Below are 20616 nucleotides of genomic sequence, written 5' to 3' on the forward strand. Positions count from 1 at the left end.
AACGCTTTCTTACAATTCATATAGACAGCATCCACTGCATTCCCTTCATTAGCCTTCTCTGTTATTTCATCAAAAATACAATTAGATTAATCTATCGTGATTTGCCTTTTACAAATCCACTGCTGGCTCTCCTTAATTAACTGAAACCTCTCTCAATTTAAAAAAATTATTTCATGGTATGTGGGCGTTGCTGGCAAGGCCAACATTTGTTGTCCATCCCTAATTGCCCTTGACACCTCAGTGGCTTGCTAGGCCATTTCAGAGGGCAGTTAAGAATCAACTACATTGCTGTGGATCTGGAGTCACATGTAGGCCAGACCAGGTAATATGGCAGATTTCCTTCCCTAAAGAACATTAGTGAACCAGATGGGTTGTTATGACAATCAATGGTAGTTTCATGGCATCATTACTGAGACTAGATTTAATTGAATTTGTTTATTAATTGAATTTAAATTCCACCAGCTGCACTGGTGAGATTTGAACCTGTCTCTCCAGGGCATTAGCCTGGGCCTCTGGATTACTAGTTTAATGCCTCCAAGTGATGCCATGGAGTGGTTTATATGATAAAGATTTCAAAATCACTATGGAGGGAGAGATGGCAGAGAAGGTTGGAGCAATCAACTGTGTTGGATGTTTCTGAGAAGCCACAGAGGTCAAGAAAGGATTCCGCATCACAGTTGCAATCACAGAGGATGCAGTTGATGACTTGGCTCTGGACAGTCTGGTTGCTATGTATAGGCAGAACTAGACTTATTTTAGATTTTAAGAGGGCATGATAAGGAAGGTGGGCATGGACTGGGGTAGCTACATGTTCAGGAACATGTTGAAGAGGAACTTGGAGAGGATGGAAAGATCAAAGGTGTTCTTTAAGGAGCAGGGTGATGACACTCATGTTTTAGTATGTCTTCAACCATGAAGATAATGCTCACTTGGGCACAAGAATCATCACAAGCTGAGCCAGGATTTGTTTAGATATATGATTAGTTCAGTCATGTACAATTAATTGCCAACTTTTATTTCAACAATTGAATTTAAGGCAAACAACAAAAAAGCCAAACATTTCAACCAAACACAGCTGACTCTGCTTCATTTGAATCCAAATTGAGGGAATGTTCTAATCCCACCTGAGTGCTCATTATCCCATGCTCAACATTACAGCTAAGCACTGGGAGGTTTATTACAAAAGAATCCTGCTGTTTTTATTACCTTATATCATATCTATAGTATATTATGAGTTTTGCATTTCTCATATACTATATATGTCACACTTCCTGTAACAGCTGCTGGTCACACTTTGTTAATTACCTCCACCATTGCTATAAAGTATCCTCCCAATCATTAGGAGCAATGCTGCAGGAGATCTTGGAACATCACAAAGTGCTTTACAACCAATGGAAGTGTATTTGGAAGTGCATGCAAAAGTAGCAGCCAGTTTATCCCACACTCAGGTCCCCCAAGCAGTGAATGTATGAAAGTTTACATCACTTTTTTTTAGGTGGCCTTAGTTGAGTTGAGGACTGTTGGCTAGGATACTGCTAGAACTCCCTGCTGTCCGAATAGTGCTGATGGTCTTTTATGCAAAGGTGGATGGGACCTCAGTTTAATGTTTGTAATGCTTTATCCATAAGAGACACCTATAGCAGTCAGTGCTTCATCAGTACTACATTGAAATGTCAGCCCAAATTAAATGGTCAAGTCCAGACAGGGCTTGAACCCATGATACTCTGAATCAGAGAGAAGTGTGCTAACCATTGAGTCAAGCTGAAGCTAAGGTTAAACTCCAGAAAGCTTGTTATGGAAGGATAATGCTGGAGCCTATCTTTATTCAGTTTCACATTTATTGTGCAGGGTAAAAGGATTGCAAACATGTAGCTCTTCACTCAAACCCTCCACTGGTCTCAGTGTAAAAGGATTGCAAACATGTAGCTCTTCATTCAAACCCTCCACTGGTCTCAGTGTAAAAGGATTGCAAACATGTAGCTCTTCATTCAAACCCTCCACTGGTCTCAGTGAATGGCTGCTTATAAGTGCTTAAGTAAGAGCCCAATTAACATCCTTCATATAATCAAACAATTGATGCAAAATTAACAGATTAACACTAAGGTTTTATACAAATGCAATATTTTATCTTGTGTTCTATACTTGGAGGTACAAAACAAAGGATTCAATTTTGTTGTTTTTTAATGGCCTTATTTACTTACATTGCCACCTTCAATAACCTGTGTGTCTAATCATCAAAATCTTCTGTTCCACCATGTCAGTTAAAATCTTGCTTTTCCTATACCTGTCAGTACTTTCAAAATGTTTAACTTCAATACTTTCCACATTGAACTGCATCTGACACCTACCTACTCCTCCTGCTAGCGCATCTATGTACTGCAGTCTTTCACAATCCTTACCAAAATTTGCGACTCCATCCAATTTGCTGTCATCAGCTTATTTCAATTTTGTCCCTCAATCCCTAAATTCAGAACATTTTTGCTATATAATAAATAAGAGAGCTCTTACACAACATCTGTGGAACATCACTTACCATATATTTCCAGTCCAAGATTCTTCATTCTATCCCTATCCTTTGCTTTTTGTCTTTCAACAATTTGTCCATCCACATGGCCTTAATTCCTTGTGATGTTACTTTTGGCATATGTCTTGAACATTATTTTATAAAAATTTTTGAAAATCTATATCAACAATTTCTGATGTATTTATCTCGTCTGCCCTTTTGTTTCTTCAAAGAATTATATAAATTTAGTCAAACCTTTTAGAACACAAGTCCTGGTTTAACCAGTAATTCAGTAATAGCTGAAGTAAGACTAACTGGACCTTGAGTCTGTCTGCCATTCACTTAGATAATAGCTGATCTGTACCTGAGCTCCGTTTACCTGCCTTTATTCTGTTTTCTTTGATATTGCCGAATAAAAACCTATCTGGCTCAGTTGAGTAATATTTGTTGTATTGTCTCTGGGTGGGGGACGGGGATATATTTGCTGTGCTAATTCTGGGATCTCCCTTGCAGAGGAGCACGATGTTCATAAGTGCGGCCGATGTCAGACCGAGTTTTGCAACCTGGAGGCTTTCATTACCCACAAACTGCAGAAAGCATGCCAACGGATTCAGGCTCTGTCCACAGGTGGTTCTGACCATCTACATGTCAACCAGGCAACTTCCAAGGTAGTTGGTGCTTCCATTTTCATGTGTTGGAACTTTATCTGCGATCTATTTCAGTACTTTGCTCTTTGCTTTTGTTTATCCTGCCCACTTCGCTTTTTTTCCTTCTCTATTCCTGCCTCACCTTCCTGCCTTCTTCCACATTACTTGCAACTCCCTGTTATTGCCTATATTACTACAGTGACTGCACTTCAAAGTATTTTATTAGCTGTGAAGTTCTTTCTGATGTCCTGAGGGTGTGAAGGGTGCTATATAATCTTTCTCTCTCTTCCGTTCTAGCTCTTTTTCCTTTCTAGCTCTTTTTCCCTCTCTCATTCCCCCCTCCCTTTTTATCTTTCTCTCTTTCTGCCTTTCTCTATCCTTTCTCCCTGTTAGGCCATCTCCCCATCCTCCCCACACCCACTTTAGAGATAACTGAAAAACAAAAGCATAGGATTTTTATTTAAAAACAGAAAGTGCTGGAAATACTCAGCAGGTCGGGCAGCATCTGTGGAGCGAAGCAGAGTTAACATTTCAGGTCTGTGCCCTTTCAACAGAACTAGCAAAGGTTAGAAAATAATTAGATTTTAAGCAAGTGAAGGGGAGGGGTGGGTTAGTGGGTAAGAGACAAAAAGGGAAGGTGTGTAATAGGGCAGAGGGCAGGAGAGATTAAATAACAAAGCGATTATGGGGCAAAGGCAAAGAGTGTGTTAATGCTTGTGGTGAAAGACAAAGCATTAGTCGAGAGAGAGTGTTAATAGCAGAATAATGAGCAGCTCTGTCTATGTGAAAAACAGGCACATGGTTAAAAAATAAAATAGAAAAATATAAAAAAAAAGGCCAGTCATGCTCTGAAATCATTGAACTCAATGTTCAGTCCGCAAGACTGTAGAGTGCCTAATGAAAAGATTAGGTGCTGCTCCTTGAGCTTGCGTTGATGTTCACTGGAACACCAAGGACAGAAATGTGGGCATGAGAGCAGGGGTGTGTGTTGAAATGGCAAGCAACCGGAAGCTCAGGGTTATTCTTTTGGACTGAGCGGAGTTGTTCCACAAAGCGGTCACCCAATCTGCGTTTGGTCTCCCCAGTGTAGAGGTGACTGCATTGTGCGCAGTGAATACAGTATACTAAATTGAAGGAAGTACAAGTAAATCACTGCTTCACCTGGAAGGAGTGTTTGGGGCCTCGGATCGTGGGGAAAGAGGAGGCAAAAGGGCAGGTATTAGATCTCCTGCGATTGCCTGGGAAAGGGCGAGGAGTCGGGGATGTTGGAGGACCAGGCTATCGTGGAGGGAGCAATCCTTTTGGAATGCTGACGGGGAAAGGGAAGGCAAGATGTGTTTGGTGGTGGCATCATGCTGGAGGTGGCGGAAATGGCCAAGGATGATCCTTTGGATATGGAGGCTGGTGTTGTGCCTGTTTTTTTCATGTGAACAGCGTTGCCCATTACTCTGCCATGAACACTCTCTCTGGACTAATGCTTTGTCTTTCACCACAAGCCTTAACACACTCTTCACCATTTTCCTATGACAACTTTGTTATTTAATCTCTCCTGCCCGATCACACACCTTCCCTTTTGTTCTCTTCCCCGCCAACCCTGCCCCCCACCCCCAACTCACTTGCTTGTAACCTAATTCTTTTCTAACCTTTGCAGTTCTGATGAAAGGTCACAGACCTGAAATGTTAACTCTGCTTCTCTCTCCACAGATACTGCCTGACCTGCTGAGTATATCGAGCACTTTCTGTTTATTACTTCAGATTTCCAGCATCGGCAGTGTTTTGCTTTTATTTTAGTATAGGATTTTGATTCTTTGTGGGTGAAATGGATAGAGATCATTTGAAAGGGGCCTGGATGGTAAGGTTCCCCCTTTGGGATGAGGTTTAGCTGGCAGACATTCCTTTGTTTTGTTTGAATTGCCTTTCTAGTGAAAAGTGAAACATTTGTGGAGCTGAGGCAGGTACTGTCAGCCTGGAGCTCAGTGTGTCTCTTCTACTTCTTCCCCTCTTTGCTTCCAGGAGTCAGTGTCCTTGGATTCGGCGATCACTCTCACGCAGTTGGTTGTGGCTTCCCTATCACAGCCTGAAGCAAACAGCAAATCACACTCAGGTGAGGCAGTACCAGAAAAGATTTTCTTTTTTGTGTATATGAAGTTTATAATCATCAAGGTGAGGGGTGTCAGCTCTGGCATTTAAAAAAAAAGGGTCAGATGCAGAGTAAAGCTCCCATTATAGTATCCCATTAATACTTCTCAATTCCAAAATCAGAAGAGTGCTCTGGACTGCCGCTATCCTGTGTGTTTTGTGAATAATTTGGCTAATTAAAGGCAGTGTTGTACTTTGGCTTGAGATGCACGAAAACTGGATTGAGACTGGCCAAACTCATTTTACTTGGAACCAGCAGAGAGAGCCCATTTATTTGGGTGGAATTTGGTTTCAGATCAAATTCACTGTCCTATGCGATCACCTGCCACATTTTCTGTTTTGCAAATTTATGAGGTAAAAGTTTGAGAAACTTGGGTGGTGCTGTGGCTTTAAACACTACAGTGTTTTAAGAGTTGCAGCTATCTAGCGTCAATGCAGCTGTGGGCCTCTTTCAGGACTGGTAGCTGCAACTGTCTTGGGTCAGTGCAGTGTTGGGCTTCATCTCTTTAATTTATGATCTTGTTTCCAGATGATGGGAGCAACAAGACATGCCAGATCTCAGGGGAACAATTGTGTGAATGCCCTCAGACACAGCAGAGTGACCAACTCTCCGATGATGGGGCTGACGGCCACAGCTGTCAGAAGAGCACAGAGGAAGAGAGTGGAGCTGAAAAGAAGAGATATGAGATGATTTTAACTGATGAAGGGCGATTCGTGTGTCAGGTCTGCGAAAAGACCTTCAAAACGGTCAGTTTAATCACCTAGACTTTGGGGAGGGTTTGTAATTGCAGACTGTATGGTTGCAAAACTGCAAGCATCAGTAAAATGTGAAGAGTGAATGAAATGGAACAGCCCCTCTTTCAGGTGTTAGGTGAGTAGGTTTTAACATTTTTTTTTCCTGATTCCATCTCCAGTTGGGTTTAACAAACCTTTGAGACTGGCATAAGGGAGTTGTTCTGCACAGTACCTGTGCATCATTTAACACGGTTGAGTGACATTGGCAGGTTGTGTTTTCGGAATGGTGTACTCTGCAAGGTGGGGGGAGAAATGGAAGGTGGAATTTTTAAAAATTAAACAAGCAAAATGTTATACTTCAAAAAAAAAATACACCCTTCATGTACAGTACTTGTAAGGACTGTTGACCTTTGGTAGCCAGGCGTCTGTCCCTGTTAATTGTGAGTCCTGAGTAATGTAGCTGCCTTTAAGAGTGGGTCTGCAGAAGTTACAGTTGTGGAACCCCCTCCCACCTCTGCCCCATTCCCAGTTTGGAATACTAATACTGTTAATAAAGGACTGATCAACTCATTGCTGCGGTAAATGGGTTTAATTTCTGCAGTTTCAGAAATATCAGCTCCGAAGTTCAAAGTATGCTGGTAATTTGACTTAATTACACAAAGTGCCTGTGTGTATGTGTCTGTGTTGTGTGCGCGCGCTTCTATTTCAGAATAACGTGAATCTGTCAGTCCGGAGCCTGTTTTCAGAGGGTCTGATGCTGTACTTGCAGGCTGTCATCCTAAAGGCGCACATGGTTACCCATAGTGACAAGAAGGCTTTCAAATGCAAGATTTGTGGGATGGCTTTTAGAACAAAGGGATCTTTAGTTAGACACAACCGACGGCATACAGGTGAGAAAGACCAGCCAAGGCTGGTAACGCAGTTTGCATTTCAGTGAGCAGCGAGCACTTTCCTAGCCTGCGTCATTATTCTTCCGCACCGTCATTGCCCATTTTTAAAGCCTCCAGTTTGCTGGATGGCGATACCGATTTTTTTCAGTTCCTTGTTGAGGCAGCCTGTGAGTCTGACTGATCCTGCAATCCCCTGATTTCACCACCCCATCCCCACCCCCCAACCCCTGGTGGGTACTGGAGAATCCGGCACTTGGCATCAGTCACAAATTGAGCTGTGCCCTATGTTGCTGACTGCTTCTCTACTGATTGTGATCAAGCTCCCTAGCACTGTGGGGTTCCAATTGTTCCTTTGTGCCTCCCTTTCCCCACTTTCTCTTGTTTGTTCCCTATGTATTTCTTAACGAGGACCAAGTCCTCAGTGTAATTCTACCTCTCCCCACATCTGTTTTGAGGAAGACTTTATTACTTTACATAGAATTTATAGCACAGAAGCAGGCTATTCAGCCAACAGGTTTATGCTGATGTTTATGCTCCACATTTGTTAATCTGGAATAATTACATTCAGATTTTCAGTAAATTCAGAACTGGTGTTCCCTTTGTAAAAGTGAGTTTCATTTGACCAATCAACGTGTTGATTTGTTCTTCATTAAAGGTGATCCAATTTTCAGCAACTCAGTGGTTCACAATTACTGAGCTCACTGGAAGGGTTGTGAATGTCCAATGTACTTGACCAGTGTCGGAGGGGTAGTCCGAGGTTAGTCTCGAGGTTTAATAGCTGTTACATTGTCTCTCTAGATGAGCGGCCATACAAATGCCGGATGTGTGGGATGAGTTTCCGGGAGTCTGGAGCGCTCACTCGCCACATGAAGGCCATCACCCCCTGTACAGAGAAAGTAAAGTTCCAGCAAATGAAACTTATTTCAACGCCCTACCAGGAGGAGTCTGAGCCAGTAAATAAACCTGAGATCCAAGAAGGTACTGCACTGACCATGTGTTCTGTGATGTGTTGATCTGTTTGAAACTCCAGTCACACTTACCATGTTGGAGTGAGTCTGTTTTAAATGTGGATTAGGGCAGATTGAGACTAATAATAGAAGCAGGTTCATGTCAGTTCCTAGTCAAAAAGGCTAGTGCAGTGTTGATCCTTATCTCAAGGGGGCTGGAGTGAAAAGGGACTGGTTTTCTTTTTAAATACTTATTCAGAGCTCTGGTTAGACCCCCATCTGGTGTGTTGCATTCAGTTCTGGACACCACACCTCCGGAAGGATATATATGGGCCTTGGAGAAGGTACAACGTGGATTCACCAGAATGTAACTGGGGCTAAAAGGGTCAAATTATGAGGCCAGCTTGCATAGGCTAGGCTTGTATTCCATTGAGTATAGAAGGTTAAGGGGTGATGTAAATTGAGGTGTTTAAGATGATAAAGGAATTAGGGTAGATAGAGAAAAAACTATTTCCTCTCATGGGGCATAACCTTAAAATTGGAGTTAGTCAAAGATGATGTCATAAAGGATTTCTTCACACACAGTGTAATGGAAATCTTAACACTTTCTCCCAAAAGGCTATGGATGTTGGGTCAATTGAAAATTTCAAAACTGAGATCAATAGGTTTTTGTTAGGTAAGAGTTCTGGAATCAAGTTGGATAGATGGAGTTAAGATACAGATCAGCCGTGATCTAATTGGATGGAAGAGGAGGCTCAAGTGGCTTAATGACCTCCTCCTGTTCCTACGTTCCTTCTAATATTCCAGCCTGAGCAATGCAAGCAGAGGTTCTAATATCCATCAACAAAAGGGAAAGAATGAAAAAGATCTGTTGTGACCACTCAGCTGCAGGTGTTAGTTGGCCACCCCCATCAGCTCTGGGGGTCATATGGTTGAAGGAAAAGTTGATTAAAAATACAAAACTTAACAGGCAAATTTACCCAAATGCCCTATTAAAAAGGTTTGGCTCAATTGCTTGCTGATTAGACAGCATATATATGGAGCTGATTAATATTATATTGAAAAGCCACCAACTTTCTTGTTTCCTGGAGCTGTGGTTGAGAGAGTAGGCAACTGGCGGTTCTGCAGTTCATACCCTAGATGCCCAGAGCCACTTTACGTCACCAACCATTGCCATGTATTTGTTTTCTGAGCAAAATGGTGTGGTAAGCTTTGCATTTCTTAAAATAGCAGCTGAGGATTCGAGTGTTGTAACGCTCAGCAAGGTTTCCTCACCACCTGTTCCCTGATCCTCATCTTTTTAACTTCCAGTAAACAAACAGATTGAAGAACTGGTTTCTACGGCAGCATCGAATTCCCCAGAAACGACAGCAGTGATCAGTGTGCTGACGAATTCTGAAGGAAGCATCGAGGAGGTGCAGCTCCATAATGTGAGCCAGGCTCTGGATGCCGAGGTTGAACAGAAACCACAGGTAAGATCTCACTGACACACAGTCTGATATCTTGAGTTAAAAAGTCATCCACTTTCATTTTAAATAAAGAGGGAGACAATGCAGAAAGAAACTTATCATTTATGCAAGATGTAATTTACCTCCATGATTAAGTGTAATTTCACAGTTTCAGGACTTAGTTTACCCACAGTTGAGGGAATGATAACTTGCCTACAATTCCCTGCCTTACCCTTTTTCCCCTTTCTTGAACAGGATTATAACATTTGCCACTCTTCAATTCTTTGGGCCAATTCCCATTTCCAAAGAATGCTAGACAATACTGTTTAATGCTTCTGCTATCTCCCCACCCAGTGCCTTCAGAATTTGAGTTGTGCACTGATTGACTTTTCTATTTTTACTCCCATTAATTTTTTGAATACTGTTTCCTCTTGGATATTTATCTTCAATTGATGCTCTTGCTCATTGGGTAGCCCAACCATTCCCTTTCCCTTCCTGCTTTGAAAACTGAAGCAAAATATTTAATAAATAGTTGCACTATTTCTTGGTTAGAACTTTCACCTCTGAGTCAGAAGGTTGTGGGTTCAAGTCCCACCCCAGAGTTTTGAACACAAAATCCTAGGCTGACACATCAGTGCCGTACTGAGGGAGTGCCATACTCAGAGGTGCCATCTTACAGATCAGACGTTAACCAAGGCCACATATGCCCTCTCAGGTAGAGGCAAAAGGTCCCATGGCACTATTTCAAAGAAGAACGCTGGAGTTCTCCCGACTGTCCGAGCTCATATTTATACCTCAATCACCATCACTAAAACAGATTATTTGGTCATTATCACATTGCTGTTGTGGGAGCTTGTGCACTAATTAGATTTATTTAATACATTCACGGGATGTCGGCGCTGCTGGCAAGGTCAGCTTTTATTGCCCATCCCGAATTGCCCTTGAGAAGGTGGTGGTGAGCCACCTTGTTGATCCTCTGCAGTCTGTGTGGTTAAGGTACTCAGGCAGTCCGGTTAGGTAGGGAGTTCCAGGATTTTGGCCCAGCAACAATGAAGAATGGCAAATACATTTCCAAGTCAGGATGTTTTGAGACTTGGAGGGAAACTTGGTGATGGTGGTGTTCCCATGTGTCTGCTGCTGTTGTCTTATAGGTGATAGAGGTCATGGGTTTGGCAGGAGCTGTTGAAGAAGTTATGTGAGTATGCAGATGGTGCATACTGCAGACATGGTACAGCAGTAATGGAGAGAGTGCATGTTAAGGTGTTTAAAACTGCTATCTTTCTTTCATCGCAACAATGGGGGCGGCACAGTGGTTAGCACTGCAGCCTCACCGCTCCAGGGACCTGGGCTCGATTCTGGGTACTGTCTGTGCGGAGTTTGCAAGTTCTCCCTGTGACCGCGTGGGTTTTCGCCGGGTGCTCCGGTTTCCTCCCACAACCAAAGACTTGCAGGCGATAGGTAAATTGGCCATTATAAATTGCCCCTAGTGTAGGTAGGTGGTAGGGAATATTGGATTACTGTAGGGTTAGTATAAATGGGTGGCTGTTGGTCAGCACAGACTCAGTGGGCCGAAGGGCCTGTTTCAGTGCTGTATCTCTAAATAAAAATAAATAAATAAAAAAAAGTGGCTTCACTTCAAAAGTACTTCATTGGTTGTAAAGTACTTTGCGATATCCTGAGGTTGTGGACGGCATTGTATAAGTAAAAAAAAAAAACAAAACGCACAAAACGGCCCCTTTTAATTAACTTTTTTGATGCTTATATCTTGGATTTATTGGCCACCTTTACTGTCAGAGAATCGGGTGTCTCCCCTCAAATGTCGCCTTGCAAGGCTGAAAACCCTGAGAGTTACTCCCGTCTTTCTCCATAACTCAGGCCCCTGACATTGGGCACCAATCACATGTCTCTTCTCTGCACTGCCTCCATGGTCAAGTTATCTCCCTTGTGTCTTATCACCCAGAAATGGATAAAGCACTTGAAGTGTGTTTTGACCAAGGCTTACTCTAACTTATATGCTACTATTCTGGCCGTGTAGTTCAACATTCTGTTGCGATTTGATGAAGGGTATAGAAAAGGTAAATGTGAAATATTACTTTAAATTGCAATGGTAAAGCAAGGGGACACAGATTCAAACTAGTAAAAGGTTAAATTTAGGGCTAATAGTAGGAATGGGCTTCTGGGTAGTGCAGGGGAGGTGAAAACGCTGGAATTTATTGAAGAAACAATTGGATGTTCCAATGAGGGGAATGTATAGTCTATCTCGATGGGTGAACCGACTAAGATGGGCCTTCCTCATCTGTAGTTATCTTATAATCTGGGAAGTTTGATCAGTATGATTATAGGGGAATCTGTGTATATGTGAGGAACAAATCTAAAGCTGTGTTACAGAAGAATGCTTTTATCCAAAAGATGTATAATTATTGAATCGTAGAAGAGATGATGGTCAATTTTTTTTTTCTACAGTCACCTGCTTCTATTGAGCTACCTCCAGAGGGGGAGACTGGCAATGAGAACCTGATCTGTCAGGCCATGAGGAATTCTGGGATTGTCATAGAAACTGTAACGATTGGAAATTCCCAGAAATCCACAGAAGCATCTCCATTGGCTGCCGAGGGAGGTATTGAAATTGAAGAGGATGTCATAGATGACGACTGCAATGAGATGGAAGATGATGATGATATGGTACCTCTAGTGCCCTATTTTACCCAGTGTTGATTCAATCATAGCATGAGATGCACACCCTCCAAGATGAGGAGGGTCTGTGCACACCATGTATTTCTCCCCAATGATCCAGTGGGCTCTGTGAGCGATGCAGTGATTTGGTGGGCAATGCATGTGATACCCTCCTCCCTCATTCCAAGCTGGTGGACTAAACATGACCGTGCCTTTATAGTTGTGTGTAAACTGAAGGGCTAGAATCCATTTAAAACACTTCCAGGAATAAACCTTTATCTTGGTCTATTGCTGGCTTTGATGATCCCATGTGCAGAGATGCTTGAGGTCAGTTGTGTCATTGCTAGCCATGATCTCCCTATTTCTACGTCTGTTTCCGTGAGTCTTTCCACCTCTTCAAATACTTCTATGTCAAAAAAATCTGTGTTTTTAATGAGTGTGTCTCAGGCTCTGAATTCATATGATAGTGCAGAAAGTTGGTTGGTGAAGGATAGAACTGGAGCCAATCTTACCACACTTCTAGAAGCATTTATTAGAGTTACACATTACAAGCATGCCCCTTCTAATCCAAAAGGTTTGAGGTTCTCTGAACCTGTATGGATGAAAGCAGGGGCTGCAAGGTGGATGAGTGAACTGAGCATGACACCATGGTACAGGAAGCCATTCAAGTGGGAGAGTAAATAGGAATGTAGTGGCAGGAGGGGATAACATAGTCAGGGAGATAGACACAGTTCTCTGTAGCCAAGAGTGAGAGTCCAGATGGCGGTGTTGCCTACCTGGTGCCAGGGTTCAGGACATCTGCTCTGGGCTGGAGAGGAACTTGCAGTTGGAAGGGGAGGATCAAGTGGTCGTGGTCCATGTAGCTAGCAACGACATAGGTAGAACTAGGAAAGAGGTTCTTCTGAGGGAGTAAGAGCAGCTAGGGTCTAAATTAAAAAGCAGAACTTCAAAGGTAATAATTTGTGGATTATTATCTGAGCCACATGCAAATTGGCATAAGGAAAATAAGATTAGAGAAATGAATGTGTGGCTCAAAGACTGGTGTGGTAGAAGTGGGTTCCAGTTCGTGGGACACTGGCACCAGTACTGGGGAAAGTGGGGGCTGTACTGTTGGGACGATCTACACCTGAACCGTGCTGGGACCAGTGTTCTAGTGAGCCATATAACTAGGGAAGTAGAGAGGGTTTTAAACTGAATAGTGGGGGCAAGGGATCAAATTTGGGAAGATGTGGGAAATCAAAGAGTCGAGACAAAGCAAGAGAGAGGTATTAATATGGGAAATGATAAACAGACCGTGACAGGAAGGGACAGAGAGTAAAAATCTAAGAATAAATCAGCAGATAAGGCTAGAGATTGCAAAAATAATAAAAGAACAAAACTTAAAGGCTCTGTATCTGAATGCACCTAGCATTCTAAACAAAACAGATGAACTGATATGCAAATAGAAAGAAATAAGTACGATCTGATTGCCATTACAAGAGACATGGCTATAGGATGACATAGATTGGGATCTGAATATTGATGGATACATGACATTTAGGAAGGACAGGAAGCTAGGAAAAGGAGGGGTGGCTCTGTTAATTAATGATGGTATCAGCACAGTAGAGAGGGATGACCTAAGTTCAGGAAACCAGGATGAAGAAACAATTTGGGTAGAGATGAGAAATGATAACGGCGAGAAGTCACTTGTGGGAGTGGTGTACAGGCCCCCTAACAGTAACTACACGGTAGGACGAGGTATAAAGGAAGAAATAATGGGAGCTTCTCAGAAAGATTCATGGGGGATTTTAATCTATATATAGACTGGACAAATCAGATCGGCAAAGGTAGCCTAGATGAAGAATTCATAGAATGTTTTTGGGATGGTTTCTTAGAATAGAATGTTCTGGACCCAACCAGAGAGCAGGCTATACTAGACTTGGTATTGTGCAATGAGATAGGGTTAATTAATGACCTCATAGTGAAGGTGCCCCTAGGTAACAGCAATCATAATATGATAGAACTTTACATTCAGTTTGAGGGAGAGAAGAGTGGGTCTAAGACTAGTATTTTAAACTTAAATTAGGGCAATTACGAGGGCATGAAAGCAGAGCTAGCTTGTGAACTGGCAAAGTAGGTTAAGGGACAGGTCAATAGAGATGCAGTGGCAGACATTTAAGGGGATATTTCAGAATGCACAGAATAGATACATTCCAATGAGAGAGAAAAATTCCAAAGGAGGACCCACCATCCGTGGTTAACTAAAAAGTTAAAAGTAGTATCAGAATTAAAGAAAAACCATATAATTACGCAAAGGTAGGTGGCAGGTCAGAGATTGGACAAAATATAAAAAACAGCAAAGAATGACTGAAAGATTAATGAGGGAAAAATTAGAGTACGAGAGAAAGCTAGCTAGAAATATAAAAACAGATAGTAAGAGTTTCTATAGATATTTAAACAGAAAAGAGTTAACAAAGTGAGTGTTGGTCCTATAGAAAGTGAGTGTGGGAAATTAATAATGGAAAATAAGGAGATGGCAGATGAATTAAACAGGTATTTTGCATCTGTCTTCACTATAGAAGATAAAAGTAACATCCCAGTATTAGCTGTAAATCAGGAAATGGAAGGGAGGAAGGAACTCAAGAAAATTACAATTACCAGGGAAGTGGTACTGAGCTAATTGTTGGAGCTGCGGGCTGACAAGTCCCCGGGTCCTGATGGGCTTCAACCTAGGGTCTGAAAAGAAGTGGCTAGTGAGATAGTTGATGTGTTGGGTATTTTTTTCAAAATTCCCGAGATTCAGGGAAGGTTCCATTTGGTTGGGAAATAGCGAATGCGACTTCTTTATTCAAAAAGGGAGGGAGACAAAACAGGAAACTACAGACCAGTTAGTTTAACAACTAAGGGAAAATGTTCAAAGCTATTATAAAAGACATTGTAACAGGGCACTTAGAAAATTTCAAGGTAATCAGGCAGAGTTGATATGCTTTTGTGAAAGGGAAATCATGTTTAACCAATTTATTGGAGTTCTTTGAAGATGGGCAGCGCAGTGGTTAGCACCGCAGCCTCACAGCTCCAGTAACCCGGGTTCAATTCTGGGTACTGCCTGTGCGGAGTTTGCACGTTCTCCCTGTGACTGCATGGGTTTCCGCCGGGTGCTCCGGTTTCCTCCCACTGCCAAAGACTTGCAGGTTGATAGGTAAATTGGCCATTGTAAATTGCAGTAGGTGTAGGTAGGTGGTAGGGAATATGGGATTACTGTAGGGTTAGTATAAATGGGTGGATGTTGGTCGGCACAGACTCGGTGGGCCGAAGGGCCTGTTTCAGTGCTGTATCTATAAATTCAAAAAAAAAATAAAGTAACATATGCTGTGGATAAAGGGAAACTGGTGGATGTACTGTACTTAGATTTCCAGAGGGCATTTGATAAGGTGCCACATCAAACGTTTTTTGCAGAAAATAAAAGCTTATCGTTTAGAGGGTAACATTGGCATGGATAGAAGATTGGCTAGCTAACTGAAAAGAGAGGGTAGGCATAAATGGTTCATTTTCTGGTTGGCAAGATGTAACGAGTCACGTGCCACAGGGATCTGTGCTGGGGCCTCAACTTTTTGCAATTTATATAAATGACTTAGATGAAGGGACCAAAGGTATGGTTGCTAAATTTGCTGATGACACAAAGATAGGTAGGAAAATAAGTTGTGAAGAGGATATAAGGAGGCTACAAAGGGATATAGATAGGTTAAGTGGGTGGCAAAGATCTGGCAAATGGAGTATCATGTGGGAAAATGTGAAATTGTCCACTTTGGCAGGAAGAATAAAAAGAAGCATATTATCTAAATGGTGAGAGATGGCAGAGCTCTGAGAGGTGTCTGGGTGTCCTAGTGTATGAATCGCAAAAGGTTAGTATGCAGGTTCAGCAAGTAATTAGAAAATCTAATAGAATGTTATCTTTTATTGGGAGGGGAATTGAATACAAATGTAAGGAGGTTATGCAACAGTTATGTAGGGCATTGGTGAGATCACAACTGGAGTAGAGTGTACAGTATCGGTCTCCTTATTTAGGGAAGGATGTAAATGCATTGGAAGCAGTTCAGAGAAGGTTTACTAGTCTAATACCTGGAATGGGTGGGTTGCCTTATGAGGAAAGGTTGGACAGGCTAGGCTTGTATCTGCTAGAGTTTAGAAAAGTAAGAGGCAACTTGATTGAAACATATAAGACCCTGAGGGGTCTTGACAGGGTGGATGTGGAAAGGATGTTTCCTCATGTGGGAGAATCTAGAACTAGAGGTCACTGTTAAAAAAAAAAAATAGGAGGTCACCCATTTAAGACAGAGATGAGAATTTTTTTCTCTGAGGGTCGTGAGTCTTTGGAACTCTGTTCCTCAAAATGCGGTGGAAGCAGAGTCTTGGAATATTTTTATGGCAGAGGTAGATAGATTCTTGATAAGCAAGGGATGAAAGGTTATTGGGGTAGGCGGGAATGTGGAGTCGAGGTTACAATCAGATTCGCCATGATCTTGTTGAATGGTGGAGCAGGCTGAAGAGGCCGAGTGGCCTACTCCTGCTCATAATTCGTATGTTCGTAACCATCACAGTTTCAGTCCATGTTTATTTATTGAGGCACAAGTGAATCCCACCACCTTGATACGATTGACCACATTTAATATGCAATGAACAGATTCCCTTCTCTCTCTAGATAAAATGTTTTTTTTTAATTCATTCATGGGATGTGGGCGTCGCTGGCCAGGCCAGCATTTATTGCCCATCCCTAATTGCCCTTGAGATGGTGGTGGTGAGCTGCCTTCTTGAACCGTTGCAGTCCATGTGGGGTAGGTGCACCCACAGCGCTGTTAAGAAGGGAGTTCCAGGATTTTGACCCAGCGACAGTGAAGGAACGGCGATTATAGTTCCAAATCGGGATGGTGAGTGACTTGGAGGGGAACTTGCAGGTGGTGGTGTTCCCAAGCATTTGCTGCTCTTGTCCTTCTAGTTGGTAGAGGTCACGGGTTTGGAAGGTGCTGTCTAAGGAACCTTGGTGCATCGCTGCAGTGCATCTTGTAGATGGTACACACTGCTGCCACTGTGCGTCAGTGGTGGAGGGAGTGAATGTTTGTGGATGGGGTGCCAATCAAGTGGGCTGCTTTTTCCTGGATGGTGTCGAGCTTCTTGAGTGTTGTTGGATATGTACCCATCCAGGCAAGTGGAGAGTATTCCATCACACTCCTGACTTGTGCCTTGTAGATGGTGGACAGGCTTTGGGGAGTCAGGAGGTCAGTTACTTGCAGCAGGATTCCTAACCTCTGACCTGCTCTTGTAGCCACGGTATTTATATGGCTACTCCAGTTCAGTTTCTGGTCAATGGTAGCCCCTAGGATGTTGATAGTGGGAGATTCAGCGATGGTAATGCCATTGAATGTCAACGGGTGATGGTTAGATTCTCTCTTGTTGGAGATGGTCATTGCCTGGCACATGTGTGGCGTGAATGTTACTTGCCACTTATCAGCCCAAGCCTGGATATTGTCCAGGTCTTGCTGCATTTCTACACGGACTGCTTCGGTATCTGAGGAGTCACGAATGGTGCTGAACATTGTGCGAACATCCCCACTTCTGACCTTATGATTGAAGGAAGGTCATTGATGAAGCAGCTGAAGATGGTTGGGCCTAGGACACTAGGCCCACTAGTTTATATGTACAACCAAAATTTCAAAACAAATTAAATCAAAAACTTTTATATTCTGTACAAAGCTTTCCATAGCGAGATGCTTGTCCTCTAGGACCCCGAACAATTTATTTGTACTTTTGTTAAAAAATCAGATAGTTGATGACTTGCATCCACCCATTTAATTTGAGATTTCCTTTCTTTCCAGCATTTGTTTCAAGGTAGCAAGGTCAGTCTGTAACCTTTCCTCACTCATACTTTTTGTAGAGTGTATGTTTTCCTAGAATGAATAATTATCTTCATAACATTCAACGGTATAGTATCTACAGTATGCTCATATCCACTACCTCAACAAGAGCCAGTGTTCCAGCAGTCAAAATACTTGTAATACTTTTGCCCTTAAAAACATTGGCAACTTTAGGGTGTTTCATCACAGTACTTAACTCCCAACACATCAAAACTAGCATCTGGTCTAGTCTGAGGGCCCAACCAGTTGAACTGACCAAATCAAGCTTCACAATTGCTCTGTCTCTTTAGATATAATATCATCTTTCTGTGCAGACCTAGTACGGTTAACTGGGATGAGAGGAACATTCTTTAAATAGGATTGTTGATTTGAAGTTATTCCAGATCTACTCTGCTTAATCTTTAAACCAATATATTTAAAAGCCCCACGAACCTGACTCCCAATTTTAAATTCTAATCTTAACACATTTCTCAAATTCCACAGTACCACCCCTTAAGAAATCATCAACATAAATTATGAAGGTGTCTGAAAATTTTCCTTTATGATATCGATAAAACATTGCCGGATCTGCTTTTAGTTGAACACAACCTATTTTCAGCAAAACAGATCTTGCGGATAATACCACACCCTGGAAGCATCATTCAGGCTATAGACACATTTGTTTAGTTTCCATAGTTTCCCTTGTACATCTCCTGTTTCTTTGGGTGGTTTCAGAAACTTCTCTCTGAAAAGTTTCATTCCACAGAAATGCGGCTTAAGTCGATTGATCTACACCGCTATGAATATGTGGTCAAAAGAGCTAAAAGATTTTCAAGATTACTTTTGCAGCTGTGGGAAACTCCACTCTAATATCTGTATCACTCAGTCACTCTTCAAAACCCCTGGAAACTAGCCTTGCTTTAGCCTTATAAGTCGCATCTGTAAGGACTTTTACAGTACAAATCCAACTAATGAGACAAAAGCTGGTTGCCCCTTATCTGATACATCAGAATAAACTCCAAACTCTCTCCCATTATCTAATTCCCTTTGTTTTGCTTTTCTTATGAGTTTATCCTCAGGTTTATCGGTAGCCACCAAAACATAATCGTGAGGACTTCTGCTTCTAGTTCCGAGACTGTTCTGTGGCCTTTATTTTATTGTCTAATATATTAAAGCTCTACAGTCTCTACTTGTACTTTTGCCTGTCGGGGCTAGTACTGCGAGATCTCCCTCTTGCACTATCGAAAGATCTTTCTCCAATACATTGTTTTCTGACACAAGAGTCACTTCTGGACCTACTGTCAGAACTTGCACTGTGCTTTCTTCCTCTCCACGCTTTTATCCCATTTTGCCAGTCTATGTACCTCACTTCTTGGTCATCATCCTGAACATTCAACCAATATTTAAACTTGCCAGTAGCTTTCCTACACATCCCACAATTGTCGTTTCCCTCCATTCACTAGACCCTTCTGGAATATATGTCACCTGAGAACCCACTCTGGGCAATAGGTCTTTGAAAGTGATAGCTCTGTCCTGTGTGTCATGATCACTCACATTACCACTATCCAGCCCTTGCCCTGACATATTCTGTTCCTCAGAGCCTTCATCACAAAACATATGAGCATTTGAGCTACAAAGTGCAACTTCTACTTCTATCAGCTGCTCAGAGTCTGAGATTTTGTAATTAATTCTGATTAATTGTGAGGAATGAATCTTAACAGTCTGATTGCCATGTTTGATGCTATCTTACCATCATGACCTATTACCTTACCAGGGCCTTTCCATTCCCTATGACCCTCTCTTTTATAATACACCAAATCTCCTGAATTAAATTCAGTCTCAGTTCTTTATGATGCCTCTGTGCTCTCCAAATTTCTGAGACCTCTGAATTTCTGAGTCTGGATGAAAGCCCATCTCCCTGCATTTAAAGCATTCAAAAGTACTGAAAAAATTGAACTAATTATATTACCGTCTAGAGCAGGATGACGATCACACAGCACAGAAGGCAATTTGGGATTTTGCCCATGAATGAATTGATAGGGACGATATCATCCAACCATCTAGAGTGAATTCTTTGCATGAACTTCCTATTCCGCGGCAGTTGTCAACTTGCAGTCTGGTTGATCAGCTAAAATATTATGCAGCATTTCATGAATCACCATGATTCCTTTCACAGAGTCCATTGTTGAAAGGGCTTTCAGCTGCGTATTCATGATCGTGATGTTCATGTTTTCATACATGCCTCTGAACTTGTCTGGCAAATTCCCCTCCATGATCAATCAGAAACTTCATTGGTGCCCCAAGATTGCTCCCTATCCATTTCTTTTTTGTTTAATAACCCTTTGTCTTTACTAAGTATTATTGTAGAAAGATAGTCGTTTGGTAGTACAGAACTTGAGTATTGCTGAAAATAGTGACATTTTGTTAAAGCTTTTCATCTTGCACTCAGCAGGACAATTCCTGGGGAGGTGATGGCCTAATGGTATTGTCACTGGACTAGTAACCCAGAGACCCAGGGTATTGCTCTGGGGACATGAGTTCAAATCCCACCACAGCAGAAGGTGGAATTTGAATTCAATTAATAAATCTGGAATTAAAAGCTAGTCTAATGATGGCCATGAAACCATTGTCGATTGTTGTAAAAACCCATCTGGTTCACTAATGTCCGTTAGGGAAGGAAATCTGCGGACCTTACCTGGTCTGGCCTACATGTGACTCCAGACCCATAGCAATGTGGTTGACTCTTAAATGCCCACTGAAATGGCCT

General features: G+C 42.1%; 1 protein-coding gene across 1 annotated transcript in view; it reads left to right on the plus strand.

Moving 5' to 3' along the window:
* Positions 1-20616, plus strand: part of e4f1 (E4F transcription factor 1) — a 76230-nt gene that overhangs the window by 18972 nt on the left and 36642 nt on the right. Inside the window, exons 2-8 of the mRNA XM_068055980.1 lie at positions 3017-3171; positions 5164-5254; positions 5819-6036; positions 6794-6914; positions 7713-7892; positions 9173-9333; positions 11773-11991. Of these exons, the coding sequence (XP_067912081.1) occupies positions 3017-3171; positions 5164-5254; positions 5819-6036; positions 6794-6914; positions 7713-7892; positions 9173-9333; positions 11773-11991 (1145 nt within the window). The remainder of the gene's footprint in view (positions 1-3016; positions 3172-5163; positions 5255-5818; positions 6037-6793; positions 6915-7712; positions 7893-9172; positions 9334-11772; positions 11992-20616) is intronic.

Source organism: Heterodontus francisci, chromosome 24 (assembly GCF_036365525.1).
Source record: "Heterodontus francisci isolate sHetFra1 chromosome 24, sHetFra1.hap1, whole genome shotgun sequence".
Classification (NCBI taxonomy): domain Eukaryota; kingdom Metazoa; phylum Chordata; class Chondrichthyes; order Heterodontiformes; family Heterodontidae; genus Heterodontus; species Heterodontus francisci.